We start from the raw sequence: 19,519 nt of genomic DNA on the forward strand, positions 1-19,519 counted from the left end.
AGTCAAAAACAAAGTATATGATACTATCGAGAAGAAATCACAATATTAGCTATTTAAAAGTTGATGATTACAAATTTGAAAGGGTACAGAGCTTCAAATATCTGGGCACAGAGATCAATGAAAGTGCTAATAGCCACGAAGAAGTTAAAAAACGAATTACAGCAGCAAATATATGCTACTATAGCCTAATGCCACTTTTCAAATCAAGATTACTATCAATAAATTCTAAAATAACGTTATACAAAGTCATAGTCAAACCGGTTGCCCTGTATGCATGTAGTACATGGGCCACGACAAAATCGGACGAAGGAAAGTTAGGAGTTTTCGAGAGAAAGATATTAAGGAAAATCTTCGGTCCAAAGAGAAATAACGATGGAGAATATGAGGTGAGAGGCAACAGGGAATTGTATGATTTATACAAGGAACCTACAATTGTTGGGTCCCTGAAGAGTACAAGGATAAGTTGGGCAGGACATGTATGGAGGTCAGAGGGAATGATTGGATCAATAACTAATTGGAAACCCGACACTAAGAGGCCTCGAGGACGCCCCAGACAAAGATGGGTGGATAGAGTAAAGGAAGACCTGAAACTCCTGAACGTAAGAAACGCAGAAGAATGTGCAAATGATAGAGAAGAATGGAAACAATATGTTGTTGCGGCGATGGGCCTTAAGGGCCTGTAAAAGCCCGGGAAAAAAAAAAAAAAAAAAAAAATATCAGTTATGTTGTAAATTGTTTTGTTATTTTTAATCCAGTAATCACTTTCTGTAATTGAATAAATTATGATTAGTGTGCAATCTAGAGATCACTAAATTTTAGAAGGGAGATATAAAACACTTATTATTCTTAAGATTAATTAGGTTAATTATTTTTGTGATCTGTGTAATGTTTATTGTTAAATGTTAAAAGTTTCAATACAACATAGATTACGCATTACTGTCTTAAAATGTTGGTAATACTAGATGCATACCAGTTAACTTTTATGAATATCTTGTCTATACATTAATATTATAATCCCTATTATATTTAAGGTTGCTGTTCTAGTGTTCTAATTAATAAGTAATAACCAATTCAATTATTTACTAAATTGTCATAGATAAAATTGATGATACATTTTAGATTCTGAACACTCTGCTTATCATTCTGATGAATGTATTGATTTTACAATGATGCGTGTTTTTTTTTAGCTCCACCTCCACCTGGATATTATCCACAAGGTGCACCATACCTAAAAGCTGATGGTGGTTATCTTTCTGTAGACAAACACCCTCCTCCACATACAAATGGCGAAAAAGGAATACCAGATAATTCACAAAATAATAGTTTTAATTCACCTGAAAATTTTGACTTTAGCAACAAAACTATACATAAAAACTTCATTTGGTAAATATAAATTATTGATAAATTATGGTAGGTGTATGATATTAATAGATTTTATTTTTTATCCTTTCAGTAAAGTTTACAGTATTGTAATGTGCAACCTACTAATCACATTAATGATTGTGACTATGGCAAGTTTTTATGGGGAAACTAAGCATTTTATTAAAAAAAATCAATGGTTTAATACTATTGCATGTTTGATTGTTTTTGGGATTTTAATAGCAAGGTTTTGGTTTGTAGAATTATATCGCAAGAGTCCTTTCAACTTTATTCTTTTGTTTGTATTCACCCTAGCTGAATCTGTAACAAAAATATTCTTTTCATATCAATATGCAGAACAAAATGACATAATAATGGCTAGTGGCTTAATGATATTAATATGTTTTGCTCTTATAATAATTGCTTCTCTTACTAAAATAGAATTTACAGTTAAGGGTTGTTTTTTATTAATAGCTGCTATAATTCCTGTAATTATACTAAGTGCATTTATTGTTTCTATATTTTTCCCTGATATATTGATAACATTCATAAGTGCATCTTTACAAGCAATCATATTTTCCTCATTTCTTATTTATGATACCCAAAAGATAATTAGTGGTAATCATAAGTATTCAATTTCTCCAAAAGAGTATATATTTACAGCATTAACCATCTTATTAGATTTTATAATCTTTTGCTTGGCAATTTTATTATTAATACTTATTGGTGCATTCTTACTAATGATTTTCATGTTTATAATACAATTAATTATGAAAAATGAATAATTAAAAACACGTATTTAATAATATCTTTTTAAATATTTTGAGTTAAGCAAATATATAACATGCTTATAAGTAGGGCTATGACTAGAAAGCGGATTTTTAGGTTTTTACATATTTTTATTGGTTTTATGCAGCTTTATGAGAGTGAAAAACGTGGACGACTTATCCATCACAGAGTTCGTAAGAAAAAATTTATTTGGCATATTAAAGCATATTTTAGAATATATTCTATTATTGTTCATAAAAAATTATATTATACATTATTAATTTATCGATTTGTAATATTTTCCAGCAACAATTTTTTCTAGGAAAAAAATTATTTTTTATAAGAATGATAAAAATTAAAAATCATCCAATTATCTACTTGTTTGTTATCAAATTGGTAATGGTGATCATTCTGTTACTTTTAATCCATGATTGTACCTACGATCTTATAATAACGCGATAAGAATGATTTCTAATAATAAATCTATTTTCACTTTTATATTGTTTATTATTTTAACTTTAATGTCTGACGATTTAGTTTAATGTTTAATATTCATTTTTATTTTTTTTAAATACCGAAAATTAATAAAAGTTTAAAATATTTACATAAACGTAACAAAGCCGTATAATAAAACAAATGATACAGTATTTACGACTTATGGTGATATAGTTTAGTAGGTAACTAAGTATGAATTAATTTTGTTTTTATTAATTTTATTTGTTTTTTTATAAATATTTCATTATATTTATAAAGGTAACTAAGTATGAACTGATTTATGTTTTATAGTTAAATAACTTAACTGTTACTAAAGGCCATGCAAGTTATGTATTGTTTTTATTAAACTATTTTGTTTTTATATAATATATTTCATTATATTCATATACCTATGAACTGTTTTGTATTTTTTATAATTAAATATTTTATGTTACCAAAAAGGAATGGTACATGAATTATTTATTGTTTTTATTGAATTATTTTGGAGAAAAAACAAATCATATTATTTTCATATTTACAAGTTTAAGGAATATTTAGAGAATATTTTAGGGTTTTTTGAGAACATATTAACATCATATTTTAAGCATTTAAGAACCTAAAAATCCGCTCTTTAGCTATGACTTATATGCCTTGGTATGTTTTTTTCTTTACTTTATATAAAGTGCGTATTTTGCATAATTTGAAGAAAAAAATGAATATTATTGCATATTTTAACAACAAAAATACAAAAAATGCACGTTTTATGGTATATTTTGCTACAATTTATTTCATCATTGTATAAAAGCACATTGATCTATCTTATCGTCGCAAACTTGTATGCTGAAAGTAGAAAGTTATCTATTGTATTGTCAATGTATAAACAATAAATTACTTTACTGGATTATAGACTAGGTAGTAGTTATTTAGCATATGTTTTGAGTTTTGACCAAATCATTGTCGTATATCGCGTGTGTGGAAATACTTTGCTATGCAATTTGCAAACTATATTAATTTCGTAAAATCCCAAAAATACAAAATGCCGGTGCAAAACTTCGACAATACGTCGAAGAATTTTCTAGTACAGTTTTTAAAACTTTTCTGTAATATTTATGACCAAACAATTTCATCAAATAAGCGCTTTCAAGTAACTCAACAATTAAGTACAGCAAAACACCTCAGTAATTCAACAAAAAAGAAAATATCAATCAAATATTTATAGAAGACTCATTCGAAGATCAGAAATCAGAGTTTCTCTTGATTTATGTCGTGCATTTTTAGCTGCTGATAATATTATCCTCTTATGGCTATTGCATAATACAACTTTTAACCCATTTTTGCAAAAATATATTGGTAAACATATTCCCCATCAAACTACAATCCGAAAAAAAAGTGTACCTATCATTTCTTTACAATAAAGTAATTGACCGTTGTTGCGTACGTAAGATATTTTGTACCTATCTAATTAGGAAATATAATAAAGATTATCAGTATAAAATTTAATGTGAGATTATGTAATATCCAATACAGCAGTCTTCGGGACAGACGATCGGACCTTATCTTCAGTTATTGTAAAACCATTTAAATGTAAGCACGAGACGTAGCCACTCGATATGCGAATAAAAGTAAAATTAATAAGAATTAAGTCTTATTTAATTTACTTTAAATTACAACCTGAGCTACCGTATTCAATTGTATTCGTATAAAAATTTTAAAGGCCCAATATATATATGTTTCAATTGATGAAACTACATACGTTGACGTAAGGCACGTAACTTATGTTTTAGCTGGTCTTTTATATGTAGATAAATATTCTAAGTCATATTTTTTATTATGCAACGAACATACAAAGTGCAATTATCAAAACTGTAAGAAAATTATTTCTCAATGCTTTGAATATACTTTGGTTCATCGACATTAAATATAATAATTTTTTTTTATTTTTAACTAATGCTGCGGTATATGAGGTGAAAACGACCGATTCTCCAACTGTATTCTTTCCTAATATGAAACATGTAACATGTGTGGCATATGGTTTACACAAGAGTGTGGTCAAATTTCTAAAATTATTTTTGCCTCCACGCCTATACTTATTCTATGGAGAACTTGGCTAGAAGCTGCATCGTGTTGATAGTTTCAACTCTACAAAATCGGTGTTTTTGTCTTCAAACGAAAGTTCTACGAAATCGATTAAGAATGGTATTGCTTTATTTAAAAATAGAAATATACAAAATGATTTAGCTTATATAAAATGTAACTTTGGCTTTATCTTACAATTTATATTAAAATTGGGAAATGCCTCATTTTTACTCGATGAGAGTTTGGAAATCGTAAACACTAAAATTAAACTTGGCCAAACAATGAACCTGTTGCTGAAAAAATCAACAAAAAAATTAAAAAATACCGGACTGTGTCTACTATACGTAAAATATTAAATGGCAACATTCTATATAAAGATTTCTCAAATACAACTACTGGAGAAGTAACAAAGTTTAAGTCTTGTGATGTCAAGCGAAATTTTAGCAAATATAAACATCTATTAAGGTCAAACAGAAGATTGTTTACTTTTGAAAATTTAAAACACCATGTTATTGTTTCATATAATTCATTTGAATAGCTTTAATAAATTTAGAGATGACAGATAAGCTTATAGATTTTTAGATATGTTTTAATGTTTTTGTATTAGGTAAATGTTCATTTATTGACATATTTTAATTCATTTATTGAGTGTAATTTTAAAAATAATATATAGACAATGTTTCGCTTTAATAATATTTATGTAGTATATTTTAGTATTTGCCGGAGTGTCGACATTGGGCAGTTTCTCCACTCAAGTCCCTCTGTTATATTGTTTTCTCTTTCTAACCATCTGTTATGCTTATTATACTAAATACTGTGTAAATTGTATAAGTCAAATAAACAAAAAAAAAAAAAAAATGCTAGTATATCCTCTTGATGCCTAAAATTCATTTTAATGAACTTTTTGTAATACTCCCTAAAACGCCTAATTCGTTTATAACGTCTGTAATCGTATGTATCTGGTGTCCATATACTATATGCCATCGTTTTTATTCCCCCCCCCCCAAATACCGGGAAATATTTTATTTTGAATTTGTATATGATACGATGTTATAACCTCAAAATAGATTGACTAGGAACAATAATCTACAACAAAATATTAATGTTAGTAATAACTTGTTTATTAAATTATTAGTAATAATTAGTAAGGTTTTATAGTTTATGCCTCTAATTGAATAATAATTAACATAAAATAATAATAGCAACTGGTGTTAGACATAAAATTAGCTTGATAAAACCTTAAGTTATGATCAGATTCATGTATAAGTCATTAGTTATTTATTAACAAAACAATGTATTATTAACGGGAGGTACAAAATATATATCGAAAGCTGATTATAGCATCTTTAGTAATATTATATTATTAGACTCGGTGATGTCGAATATGTAATTTAGTGTGACTAGACATCTCGTACTAGAAAGAATTGTCTCCTTTTTTTTTTTTTAATATATGTCCCCCTCCCCTTTTAGAATGTTACATTATTTGTCCCACTTTTAAAAAATTTAACTTCTTTAAATTTTATTCAATGTTATTTCAAATTTGACTATGTGAAGTCCGTGATATTAGTTATAAAATGAACACCAATGAGGTAGTAGCCACTACCATTATTCAGTCATAAATTATTATAATTATTATATTATAAATATTTATGTATAGTAATTAATAGTTAATACGTTTTATAAAATTTAACATTCAAAAATTATTTTTCTGTCTATAAGATAAATTAATTTTAATAATCCTTTATAAAAATAAAATTAATTTCCCTAGTAATTCATTAATAAGCGTTTTATAATTATTGTACCTATCCAATAGGCATCGGTAATTTTTTTAGGTCATTGAACGAAAATCGCTAAATAAATATAAGTTATATTTAATGTCACACTATATTGTAAGTAGCATGTTTTTTAATATCGATTTTTTGTTTATGAATTCCAATGGTATTTAATATTTAGTGTTATTATAAAAATAATATTTTAGCTTGTTTCGTAGAGTTTGAATAGTATAATAGGTGATTGGTTGGATGGATTTTAATTGCTATGAAATCACTTTTTTTTTAGTTACACAGCAATATTAGATTAATATATAAATTTTATATTTTTTTTCGAGTGTCGGGATTTAGCCCCTTTAAAACTATTCGTTTTCATTATGAAACTATTGCAAGGCATATATAAATTGTATAATGAGTGTAAAATAATGACTCTGTATGTTCTTATGTGTTGATAAACTGCAGGTACATATTACTATAATTTATAACTGACCAAAAATAAAAATAAACATTATTTTCTCGACATCCCAATTATATTCGACTGTAAAAACAAATATTTACACTTCTATTTATATAATAATATTATGATTTAATTTCATTGTTACTACTTATAAAATAAAATCGTAATTGAATGTCGACTGATGATACAGCATCAGTGTTATAAGTACTTACCTATACAACAAGAAGTTTCGAAATATTTATAAGTTATGTGTTTCATTTAAAGCCATGGACGTCTGTATTACGTACTTATGTAGTAATATTACTCCAGTTAAAAATAAAGGTGGATAATGTTTATTACTATTATTAGTATACATGTTTAGAATTATATGACGTACAGACGATTTGATTCTTGAAATAAATAAAAATACACGTGTGTAAGCACATAAGTAGTATATATATCGTATATTTTATGATACACATGACCTACTATAGTATGTACATTAGTACAATTTTTAGTTAATACAATATTTAATTTATAGACGATAACATTTTTACATTGCTAGGTACTCAATCATTAAATACCTACTTGCATTCGACTTTGTGTCGATCGACTTAACTTCAGTATATTATGTCGGTGTACGAGATAAAAATATTTTTAAACTATTTTTTACATCTTAACTTTAAAACAGTTTAATTAATACACATTTTTTAAACAGTAATTTATAATTTAAAAAAAAGTTCATTCATATTTATTTGCATACCAAGCTTATAAATTACACTGTATTTATTTACGCTTAAATATTTCACTAATATAGATATTTTTACATATTATTTTAATATGCGTTTTTTTATAAATGTTTATACAATATATTAAATTAAGATAATATACTTTATATAATACTTTATTTTATGAAAAAAAAAATAGTATTAAAGATAAGATAATTTCATTTTTATTTAAAGAGAGACCATCAATTCTTAAAACAAAAAACCTAATTACAACAGTGAAAACTAATATGTACCTAATAAAATCACGATTTTAAAAATATTTTTGTAATATTTATATTCCATGCAAAATTTACATTGTGCTTACTATAGAAAACAAATGAAGCGATATTTAAAAATGTATTTATACTGTGTAATGATATTATGCTCACACATCATTGTACTCGTATATTACATAATCATAAAATTCAAACAAATAAATTAACGGTCAAGTTGTCGCACGCAGATTAAAACCCCATAAACATCTTTTCACCACTGATGAAAGAAACTACTTATATTATATGGTCACAAAGGGATTGACACCTGATTTGTGGCAATGTGCCGCAAAGCGTGTGACCCAGTTTCGTGGGTTCCATGCCTTTACGCCGACGGTATCTACACCGATAGTAAATACGCTATTGGTATGTTTTTTTATAAAACGAATGTATTTCTATGGGACTAATATAAGAATAAAAATTTTATACGGATAACGAAGACCTGATGTCAGATTTGGTAGATTATTTTGAGTCCACGTGGATTGGAAAGCCCCGACGAACCGACCTTGGCAGAATGCTTTTCCTAAATTTAAGCTGAGCCTCTGGAATTGTTACGAGGCATCGTTGAATGACCTCCCCAAAACTAACAACGCCGTTGAAGGCTGGCATCGAGGATTCAGCTCTCTTTTAGGAGCAAATCATCCATCTATTTGGAAATTCATTGAGGGTCTGCAAAATCAGCAGATCCTAAATTAATTCTAAATCAACCAATACATTGTTGGATTACCACCAGCACAGGGACGACGATGTTATCGAGACACAGCATTGCGGATTAAAGAAATCGTTAAAGACTATCTGACTATGGGAATCGCGACACCTCCGATTATTTGCAGGGAATTGCTCATAATTTTCAATTTCAATCTTGCTAAAAGGCCAAATTTAGGGGGCACTCGTCGTTTTAAAAAATGCTCTTTTTAGCTCTTTTCAGAGCCAAAAAATATTTATTATTAAAAAAACTAGGCAACAACGAGTTAGGTATTTTATTTTTAATTATTTAATAACATAATTAATTTTCCATAATTTTCAGTTTCATATTAGATAATTTTTATTCTTATATTAGTCCCATAGAAATACACTCGTTTTATAAAAAAACATACCATCGGCGTAGATACTCATCGGCATTTTTTCCGTCAGCGTAAAGACATGATACCATTATATTATTGTTAATACATAACTTATGTTTAAATCAATACCAACATACATATAGTATAACAATATAAATTTGTTAGTTGAATATGTAGCTTAGAATAAGTCTTAAAGATTTTTGATCTAAAACTGTAAAAAATAATTTTTAAAATGTGCTCTTTTTATGTACTTGGTACGCTAGTTAACACCTAAATATAATTATTGTTATTCATACAGTTCCTTAAATGACTAAAATGATTATTGAATATAATATATAAAATATATATTATATATATATATAAATTGTTGTATTGTTTATCATTGAAAACTATAAAGAATGTAAAGTATAGAAACTTGGTAATTCAATACTTTTTAAAGATAAGCACTTTTTTTTCAATTATTTAATAGGTAACAGTTAATAGTATTAGAACTACACATTCTCATACAAAAGAATGCAATTTATAGTCTCAAACCAGATAATGTTCACGATGTGTAAATTCTGTGATTACTATTCACCCCATCGCGATTATAGTAAGACGTTTGATATCTGAAAAATTGTAAATATATTATATTATTACACATAGCGTGTACATTTCTTTTCAGATAAATAATTAAAATTTTCAAACACAATAGATTAGGTATACTTGTTCAAAGTCGATAGAAATCATCATTTTGTCTTTATATGATAACCAAAAGAACTATTTTGAAGCTAAGTAAGTACGCTGTACAAATATGTGCAGGTCATACCGCGATACCGATATGTGTTTGTTTTTAACATTCTGATGGAATTTCGTATCACTTTCCGATTATTAAAATTATCTCGGTAGTAAATGTTTAAATATAAAATGCGTCTCAATAAAACTGGTACATAAGGTTTACTGTATTACATATAATATTTTGCAGTCAACACATATTTATCTTATACTATCGTGAAATTAGAAGTAAATTATACCTATTTTAATCATACATAATGTTAGTTATGTGATCCAAACTATTGAAAAGCAATAGCCATCATCTATATTATTACGTCACGAACTCACAAACCGCTCTCCCTTCCGCCTGGCATATTATGTCGTTTTCTTCTTCGTGGTATTCATACTTCCTCCATAGCTGTACTACTTTCAGGGAGCCGCGCAACAGCTGTGAACTGTTAATCACGCACACGTACAATACGTGTTCAATACGCTAAGACAGGAATCAACGTCTAACGTTAAGTAAAAATGTTTTCTCATTTAATATAAAAATACATATTGTTTTTGCATTGGTGCATAATCATATAATATATAATAAAAACGCATTCCTGATAACGTTTTACGAATTATTCAAGTTACTGATCTGATAAATCATTACGGCATTGACGCATATTATGTTTCTAGTTAATTAGCACCTATATTACAAATTAAATCGTTTTTAAAACGTATTTTAGTTACAACTGTGAAATGAAAAGTAGCGTGTTCTAAAACCAACAGAATTTCCGCAGAAATGTGTTAATTTAATCTTAGCATTGATAATAATATTAAATGCTATAACAGCTGTAGTTATTAAAGATAATGCCATAATGATATTAATATTTTACAGTAAATTACCAACTCATATTGGTCAACAGTTGACCGTAGTTTAATAATTACTACCTAATACCTACTTTCATTAATTTTTATTGATCCTTAAAAAAGCATTAGTTAACTATATCTATTGACCATTTCATTAATTTAATTACATTATCATCTAAATTGATGCACAGAGGTGTTTTATTTTTTAATGAATTAATTTAAAAATATATATATAATAGTATAATTCTTCAGTATAATACAAAAAAAACTTTATTAGCATAATATAATGAAATATAAAAGATGAAATCACCAAGATAAATACATTAATACATATAATTCTAACAGTGCTAATACTGCTAATGACTGGTGACATTTATAATTAGTAATAAATATAAATTAGTTTTAAAATAAATGTACTACTTAATTAATATAAATAACATATAATATATTAATAATTTGTTTAAAATATTCTCAAGTTCATAAATTTTATTGCTAAAATTTAATACCTATTTTCCCCCCAAAAACAGCACGAATTCTATGGAATAGGTATATTTCACTATTATAATATTATTCCAACTGCATTTTTAAATAGTTCATTAAAATAAGTAGCAAATTATATTTTTTTAGTAGTATGACTATAATGGTTTTGTTTAAAAAAATAACAATGTAATGTTCTCTGCATTATCGACGTCATTATATAATATTACGTAAGTAATTTGTATAATTACTCATGGCGTGCTTTAGCGCCGATCACTGAGCTAATCATTGTAAATCCAAAACCCAGTGTCAATTGTCATCATTTCATCAATATAAGTGGTGATGGTAGCAAGCACCACCACCTCTTGCATATTCAACCTGATGATCAACGCAATAGAGAAGACGCTCAGCGGTCAGATATGTCTTCATGCGGGTTCGCCACGCTACATCAATTTAACCCTAACGTTACCTCTATTGTACACGTGTACATGTTACCTAACTTAGCGCGAAGTCATGGCAAACGACGCGTGCATTAATTGATTCGGCGTCATAAACTAGTTTCATAACGACGGCAAGTGTTGACCGTTTAGGGATTTAGTGTATACGGCGGACGTCACCAGTCACTGGTTTGGGCAGCGTTCCAATTGTAAACGTAAAAAGATGCGTCGAGTTTACTGTCCGACTTCGTTGCGGGGTTGAACCGGTGTTAGCCGTACACTTATTGGGGGGGGGAGGTGATGTATTCCTGTCAATAATGAACGGCAAAAAAATAACTATCGATAGACGATAAGAGTCTACCCGCCACATTTAAAAGGAAAGATGTACCTATTCGAGTTTATTTAAATTTACTACCTCATTGTCTAAGTATGTCCATACTAACATAATGGACGTTGTACAAGCACATCTTTGGTTTTACACACTATTGAAGAACTAAAAAAGATTACATGTGATAGTCAAAGTATTTTCAAAGTACCTAACTGAAAAATGTATTGAATGAGCGAATATAAAATTTGAAATCTTTGTTTTGAAATACGTTTTAACTTTTCGTCAAAATTAATAGTTGATTTAACATGTTTACACCCATATAGATTTGAAGAAATTCAACATTTAACAAATGATCCATTAGAATGTTTATCAAAATATTTAATTAAGTTTGACCATACAACTATTAGGTGAGGTAAACTGTAATTTAAAATATTCTTAATAATATATTAATAAATGTAATACAAAGTAAAATGTTAATAATATATTAATACCTCATAAGTTTAAATTTACAAATGAAAAACAAAAGGCTTCGAAATGTATGTGTAATTGTAAGAGCTATTTAATTTGTGTATTAAATACCTTATATTATACTTACAACTTATATTCAAAATCATATGACAAATTATACTTGGCCTATAAGTGTATAATAAGTCTGTCTTCTTCGCAAGTAACTTGTGTGAGAAATTTTTCTATTTTAAAATATATTTTAAACCGTTTAAGTAATTCTTTAGGTCAACCAATTTAGAAGCATTTATGCTTATGGCATGCGAAAAAGATGTTATAGTTGAGCTTAATAATGAAGATAATATAAATATTTTGGCTCAAATTAATGAAAATTTAAAGAAAAAACTTTTATTTTAATTAAACTTTTAAATTTGTTTTAATATTGAATAAATTACTTATAGTTAAAATGTATTATACTTGTATTAACGTTTTTATAATTGTATATAATTTTGTATAGGTTTTTTTTTCATATAGGTGCATCGAAAAAGTTGTATTATTTATATGTTTTTTTCTAATGTAGCCACTTTAAATTCAAATCCTGGTAACATTTTGACCGCAGTCCGGTTTTGATTCACAATACACACTACACAGTTGTTCATCAAAAATTCAAAATACACAGAACACCAAGTTGATATTTATTATTTATATCACATACAACAGATTACATAAATAGTTATAAATGATCTGTGCTTTTAATTCAAATTTTTTTAAATAATGAAATAATGAATTATTTTATGCCGTTTACTCCATGAGAGTGTATTTTTTTATCTCATTAAAATTTGTTAATATTGACTTTGTTTCTCTAACAACTCATAATATATTTTTTATCAATGGTCGCGAAGTTACGACCATTGAACTATATGATAACATAGGGTACCAACAACTATACACTATACACTAATTATTACTGAAAACTGAAATCTGTATATTTATAATTCAATAATCATAATAATTATTAACTGTTATCGGTGCCATAGTGCAGCTGTGCAGTACACATAATAATATAATATACACAAAACACATGCATGCGACATTGCATCGTAGTTAAATCCTTGTTATTTTTAGAAATATTATCGACAGAGCCCAACTTAAGGGGGGTAGGGGACTTCAGCCCCGGGCCCCTATTAATATTTAATTATCATTAAATAATTACTTATAAACTTATGGTATAATTTATTTATGATCTTATAAAATAAATTGAATATAAAACATGCATATTGAAAAAGACTGCATTTATAATTTTAGTTAATAATTTAGAGTTTAGATAATAATTAATTTTGGTGCCCCGTCAAAAAAATAGACCCGGGCCTCAAAATTCCTAAGTTGGGCTCTGATTATCGATCAGTGTTATATTGATATGCAGAGATCCGATAGCCGATACTGGCAAATTCCTAATCGTGCACTGGCAAAAACCCGACATTTTGTGTGTTTAGGTACTCGTTGTCTCGTTACCGAATTAATGTGTTAATACATTTTGTTATTATACATGATCAATTTATATTAATTATGAATCATAAGCGTACTTATAAATCTGGGGCCACAAAGAAAGCCGAAAAAAAGAAAAGAAACTAGATACTTGCCATTCAGTCATCTCCCTATCAAAAAAAATATGCTTTACAACATTGGATCGTATTAAAATTGCCGACAATAATAGGGCGAGGTGTTCCATAAATATTTTTTGAGATGTCGGTATAACAATCTTTTTGTACATCAAACGGCTGTGATGAAACATCTTTTTCAGCTTCTTCGATAAATTTTGACATTATATCACGTTTCCACTTATTTTGAGTCTTATTGTAAATCGTTCTAGTGGCTTAGAAAATACAACTTTTTCTCCTATTAATGTTTTTTCAGTATTATTGTTATGGTCGAGAGTATTGCTAATATAGATTGTACGAACATACCATTAAACTGTAAACTGTATCAGATTGGTGCTTATGTGGAAAATGTGAAAAGCAAATTAATGACCGTGAATGTGTTTGTTGTTTTGAACTTGTGAATATTTAATACCGACATCCCAAAAAATAATTATCAAACACCTCTCCCTTCTATTAAAGAATTAAAATCAAAAATATATTCAAGATTTACCTAAAAATATAATATAACTAATGATAATTATAATAATTTAATTGCGTATAATATATGTATTTTTGTTTGAATGAATATATTTTATTTTGAGATTTTTTTACATATTTATTTTAAATAAAAGAGTATAATATTATTTATGTTTGCTATTTCATATATTTTTATTTGTTGTTCTTCCTATGTAAACTACCCTGAAACAAATTTTAACACAATAAAAATAATATAACCGTCTAAAGAAATGTATACAGCCTTTTTATAAATTTACTTTAATAACTTATATCTACCTTAAATTTTAATCGCGTAAAATACATACCATGTAATACCATATATATTTTTTTATGACCTTTTTGTTTTTTGCTCATCAGAGTTTTAATTTTCTAAGGTAACATATGACTTAAATTAAAATAAATTAATTTTGGGGCCCTATAATTAAAACTGCACTGGTTCTTGGAAAACCTGTGGGCGCCACTGGGTACTTATATAAATAATCTTACTTTATATTTTTATCGCCTAAGATTTCCACTAAATGACAATGAAAGGCTAAAAAAATGGATACATGCTGTTAAACGGACAAATTTCAAGCCTAACCAAAATTCATTTTTATGCAGTTTACATTTTACTGAAAATGATTATAATAAAGCTGCTGTAAGTGGAAAATTAGTTAATTTATTAATAAAAGTATATATGCATATAGAATATTTATATTATAAATAAACATCACGTAATTCAATAATTATGATTTAAGCTGCATAAATATTAAGTACAATTAGTAATTACTAGGTATATAGAAATATAAAATAAAATTATACATTTACGCGGTAAGTTAAACAAGGGTAGAAATACCTAAAGTATTCACTATCTCTTTTTAACATGCTCGCTCGGGTAACACTGCGTGGTAAGCGTTCCAGTTATCATATAGTTAATGGTAACGACTCGGTATCACTACTCGCATATCACTACAGAATAAAAATATTTATGGACTGTGGTCTACACCCGGCTTATTCAGTAAAATTGTGTTTATTTTTTAATTTCATACTTTCGTACTTGAAATATTATAAATTGAACTACTAAAGTCATTTAATATTAACTAAATACCTATTAGTTATGTTTAAGTGCCTATCAGTATACAAATGTTTTAAAATTCGTTGAGAATTAGTATCCTTATTCCTTATACAGGTACGTTTATTGTTGGAGTTATACAATAACACTCATCTTAAGTATTTTATTGAAAATTGTTGCTCACGTCCATTTAGTAATGAAAATAGTATAAACTTATACATTAATATTATATGTACCTAATTATAGTTCATTAATTTATATAGATTATTGTTTTTGTTATTATTTTAATTAGGTATTTATATTATTTTTTTTTTTTTTTAGAAATGACTATTACTCATTTACAAGTAAAGCAATTATACAAAGAGCTTTTGAAGTATGGTAGTAATTTAAAACTTACTGACAAACATTATTATAAAATTCGAATCAAACAGGAATTTTTAGATAATAAACAATTAGTTAAACCAGAAGAAATTAAATTTTTCTATGATGTAAGTCCAAAATATGTTTATAATTAAAATAGTCATAATTTTTAATACCTATATTTTATTTTAATGTCATTATTTCTCAGTACTGTTCAATATACATTCTTACATTTATATATACTAAAAGTTCATGTATTCACAGTAAAAACTATATATATAAATACTCAACATTCCTAAAAATATAATAAATAATAAATATAATTATTCATTTATTTATAAATCATAATTATAAATATTTATTATATTAATAATATCAATGGTTTAAAATCTAAATCATTATTAATCGAAAATATAAAACCAAATTTTAAATAAAAATTATTTTTGTAGTTTTTCAAAATTTTTAAGAACAACTATATTTACACTAAATAAAATACAATTAAAATATTAAAATTAATAGCCTATTTTACTATTTAAGTGCAGAAAAATTTTCATATTTACAACCTCTATGCCATAAAATAAATGTTGTGCTCGCTTAACATATATAAATGCATACAAATTCGGCCTCTAATTAAGTAAAACAAATTTGCTTTGTGATTTAAAAGGACTAACGATTACACATTGCTTAAGCATTTACTATTTATAGATTTAATAATTTTGTCATGTTTCATGTATATTTCTAATAACGCAGTAACTTTAATAAAACTGTTTTATTAACCATTTTTTAATATTTGTTTGTTTCAGAAAGGACAAGAGTTATTAAAAAGAAAGTCAATAGTATAAAGTGTGTACTTTTCCATTATATTCATGTATTCATTATTGTGTAAGGCACTACCGTTTAACACTGTAAGTGTAAACAATGCTAGAAGCATTAGTTTAACATTATTCAATAAGAAACAAACTATAGATCGTTCAAAAGTGCCTATTATAAATGAAAATGAACTTGAAGAAATGTTTGTTAAAGGTAGTGGTCCTGGTGGATCAGCAGTCAATAAGAATGCTAATTGTGTTGTACTAAAACATAAACCAACTGGCATTGTAATTAAATGTCATGAATCAAGATGTGTTGAAGATAACAGAAAAATGGCTAGAGATAAACTAGCCATAAAATTAGATGTAATACAAAATGGTAATGAATCAGTCGAAGCACAAAAAAAAGCCATTGTGGAAAAAAAGAATGCACAAAAAGAATGGAAAAGAAAAAAATTAGAAACATTGAAAAAAGATTGGATTGAAAGAGAAAGTAGTTTTAAACCTTAGATTATTTTAAATTCTTAATTATTTGTTTAGTATTTGAGTTGTAAGTTGTTGAAAACTAAATTAACTGCAAATGTTATTATTGAATTAGAAGTAAATACATATTATGCTTTTGTTAAATTTAATGTTTAGTTTATTTTAATTCAGTCTTAAACTGTAAAATGTAATAAATATAATCAAATAAACAATTTATGTAATAGTTAATGTTTAAATATCTATAAATCAAGATTATTTTCCTAAGTTACAAAAATTATCATAACAACTATATTTCAAGAAACTTATAAACATAATGAACACAAAATATATTATTATTCATTATTATTTACTTATTTCTCAAAAAAAAAAAACACTGGGCCCCATTCAAACCACAATTTATTATAGTGTGAGTGATGTGAGCTGTGAGGGCCTAGAGAGTCTAATCCAACGTTTTTTAAACTATATTCTGTGGAGCTTAAGTAATTTTTTCAAAATTTTCAAGAAAATTACTTTAAAATATCTAACTAAAAATTATTAGTGGTTAGTAGAGAAAAAAAATATTTGTACAACTTTCATCAATAAATCCCAATATTAAAAATATTTGTGTTGATAAAAAGCAATTTCACTTATCTTATTAAAATTAAAATGTAGTCTAATTAAAGTAATTTAAGTATTGTATGCAATTATTATTATAATTTTTATTTTTACTTTAACATATTTTTTGAATTAAATGCCTTTAACACAATGTTATTATACGAAATAATTATAATTTTTATTGCAAATAATTCTAAAAAAAGCTAAATAGCCTAAAAAAATAAATAAAAGTAAACATTGAAAAGGGTTCCATAGATAAAAAAGCTTAATAAACACTGGCCTAATCAATAGCATATAATACAATATGAATTAGATAACACAAGTTAGTACAATCACTACAATCTAGAAAAACTAAAATAACTATAGTAATAAATGTACTTTTAACTGTGTAAATCATAAAAAATAAATTAACTTAAATATTAATGAGGTAATTACTCAAGCTTAACTATAAGGTATTATTATTATATTTAAATTACATTACTGAAAAGCTATGAAATCGGTTATTAGCCAATGTGACCAATGTGTCATACTATTATTAAAGTTATTATAATTTGAATTTTTAATAAAAAAGCTTCTGGTAGTATGTTTGCAATTCTAGTTCCTATAGTTACGAATTACATTCCAATACCTAGTCGTTTTTCTGATATATAAAATATTTTTTAACATTTTTTGTTTATATTATCTTTGGAGTGGTTAAGTGACTTATGCTTTTTTAATTTACTGTGATTTTTTTTTACATTTTTTAAACTGTTAATATATATAAGCTCTTCACTGTTATATAGATCGACAGTGTTTTCATATAAATTTTGAACAAAAACAATTAATCTTAATGAAGTATTTTGAATTATTATTTATTAGTAAAGTTTTTAATACATTATCATAAGTATTAAAAAGATATTAAAAAGAAGTTGACAAATGGATCACCTATTATGAGACATCAGTTGTCATGTTAAAACTGATGGACTTAAAATTCAAATGCTTAATTTATATGAAATAAAACGATACAGATTGGAAAGAAAAAAAAACAGGAAATTATAGAGTTAAAAAATTCGAAAAACTGTAACTAACAAGATTTCGTGGTTTACGCTGTCAAAAGTTTAAGATAAGTCTATGTAAATTACATCTATCTGTATATTGGATTTATAAACGATCGAAGTAATCCTAGTCTGACAAGAGCTGAATTAGAACAAGTTAACAATTTAATCGTAAAATTATAAAACCATTATAATGACAAGTTAAAAATGTTAAACAATGATTATTTGTTTTAGAAGACGTATGTCTTATACATTTTAGATTGATCGATACCTAATTTTTAAATTAGTAAGTAAAGATGATGAATGATAAATCTTCTTTTTTTAGAAAATTCAAAGGATATCTTTCATTTGTCGGTTATTATGTATCACTTGAGAGCCTAAGACTCCTTAGAGCAGAGGTCTCCAAACTTTTTTTATCCGAGGGCCACATAAAATAAAAAAGCTCTTAGCGGGCCAAAATGTATGAATACATTTAATTTTCATATATAATTTATAAATTACAGTTAATACAGCTGATAATTGCTCGTGCGCGCGATAACGACTATGAAAACTAGGTATATATATTTTTAAAATATTTTTCGTTATTTGGTGGGCCGGTGAAAACTTATTCGGGGGCCGCATCCGGCTCGCGGACCGTAATTTAGAGAGCCCTGCCTTAGAGTAATTAATTAAAATATAAGTAAAAAACTACTTATAGTAGCATAGTCGCAAATGGTGAGGGGCTAGGGGGGCTAATCCCTCTAAATTCTGTAT

At 26.6% G+C, this 19,519-nt stretch overlaps 2 protein-coding genes across 3 annotated transcripts; both read left to right on the forward strand.

Annotated features, from left to right (window-relative positions):
- Positions 1 to 1,195: 1,195 nt before the first annotated feature.
- On the forward strand, positions 1,196 to 2,390 carry LOC112601344 (protein lifeguard 1-like). Its single transcript, XM_025348917.1, has 2 exons — positions 1,196 to 1,383; positions 1,459 to 2,390. The coding sequence occupies exons 1-2, from the start codon at positions 1,284 to 1,286 to the stop codon at positions 2,142 to 2,144; spliced, it is 786 nt and encodes a 261-aa protein (XP_025204702.1). The 5' UTR covers positions 1,196 to 1,283; the 3' UTR covers positions 2,145 to 2,390.
- Positions 2,391 to 15,388: 12,998 nt separating this feature from the next.
- On the forward strand, positions 15,389 to 17,235 carry LOC112601345 (probable peptide chain release factor C12orf65, mitochondrial). 2 transcript variants are annotated; one of them, XM_025348918.1, is made up of 2 exons: positions 15,389 to 15,603; positions 16,650 to 17,235. In XM_025348918.1, the coding sequence occupies exon 2, from the start codon at positions 16,713 to 16,715 to the stop codon at positions 17,163 to 17,165; it is 453 nt and encodes a 150-aa protein (XP_025204703.1). In that variant the 5' UTR covers positions 15,389 to 15,603; positions 16,650 to 16,712; the 3' UTR covers positions 17,166 to 17,235. The 2 variants fall into 2 exon arrangements, with proteins under 2 accessions (XP_025204703.1, XP_025204704.1); XM_025348919.1 differs by lacking the exon at positions 15,389 to 15,603 and adding an exon at positions 15,935 to 15,974.
- Positions 17,236 to 19,519: the final 2,284 nt, after the last annotated feature.

This window comes from Melanaphis sacchari, unplaced genomic scaffold (assembly GCF_002803265.2).
Source record: "Melanaphis sacchari strain LSU unplaced genomic scaffold, SCAv2.0 Contig77_pilon_pilon, whole genome shotgun sequence".
NCBI classification, from domain to species: domain Eukaryota; kingdom Metazoa; phylum Arthropoda; class Insecta; order Hemiptera; family Aphididae; genus Melanaphis; species Melanaphis sacchari.

What these genes read in the sequence shown, in the direction of transcription:
- LOC112601344 (XM_025348917.1), top strand. Translation starts at nt 1,284, where the DNA reads ATGGCGAAAAAGGAATACCAGATAATTCACAAAATAATAGTTTTAATT. An exon ending in ATACATAAAAACTTCATTTG is followed by an intron (nt 1,384 to 1,458) that starts GTAAATATAAAT and finishes CTTTCAGTAAAG; the next exon opens with TTTACAGTATTGTAATGTGC.
- LOC112601345 (XM_025348918.1), top strand. Translation starts at nt 16,713, where the DNA reads ATGTATTCATTATTGTGTAAGGCACTACCGTTTAACACTGTAAGTGTA.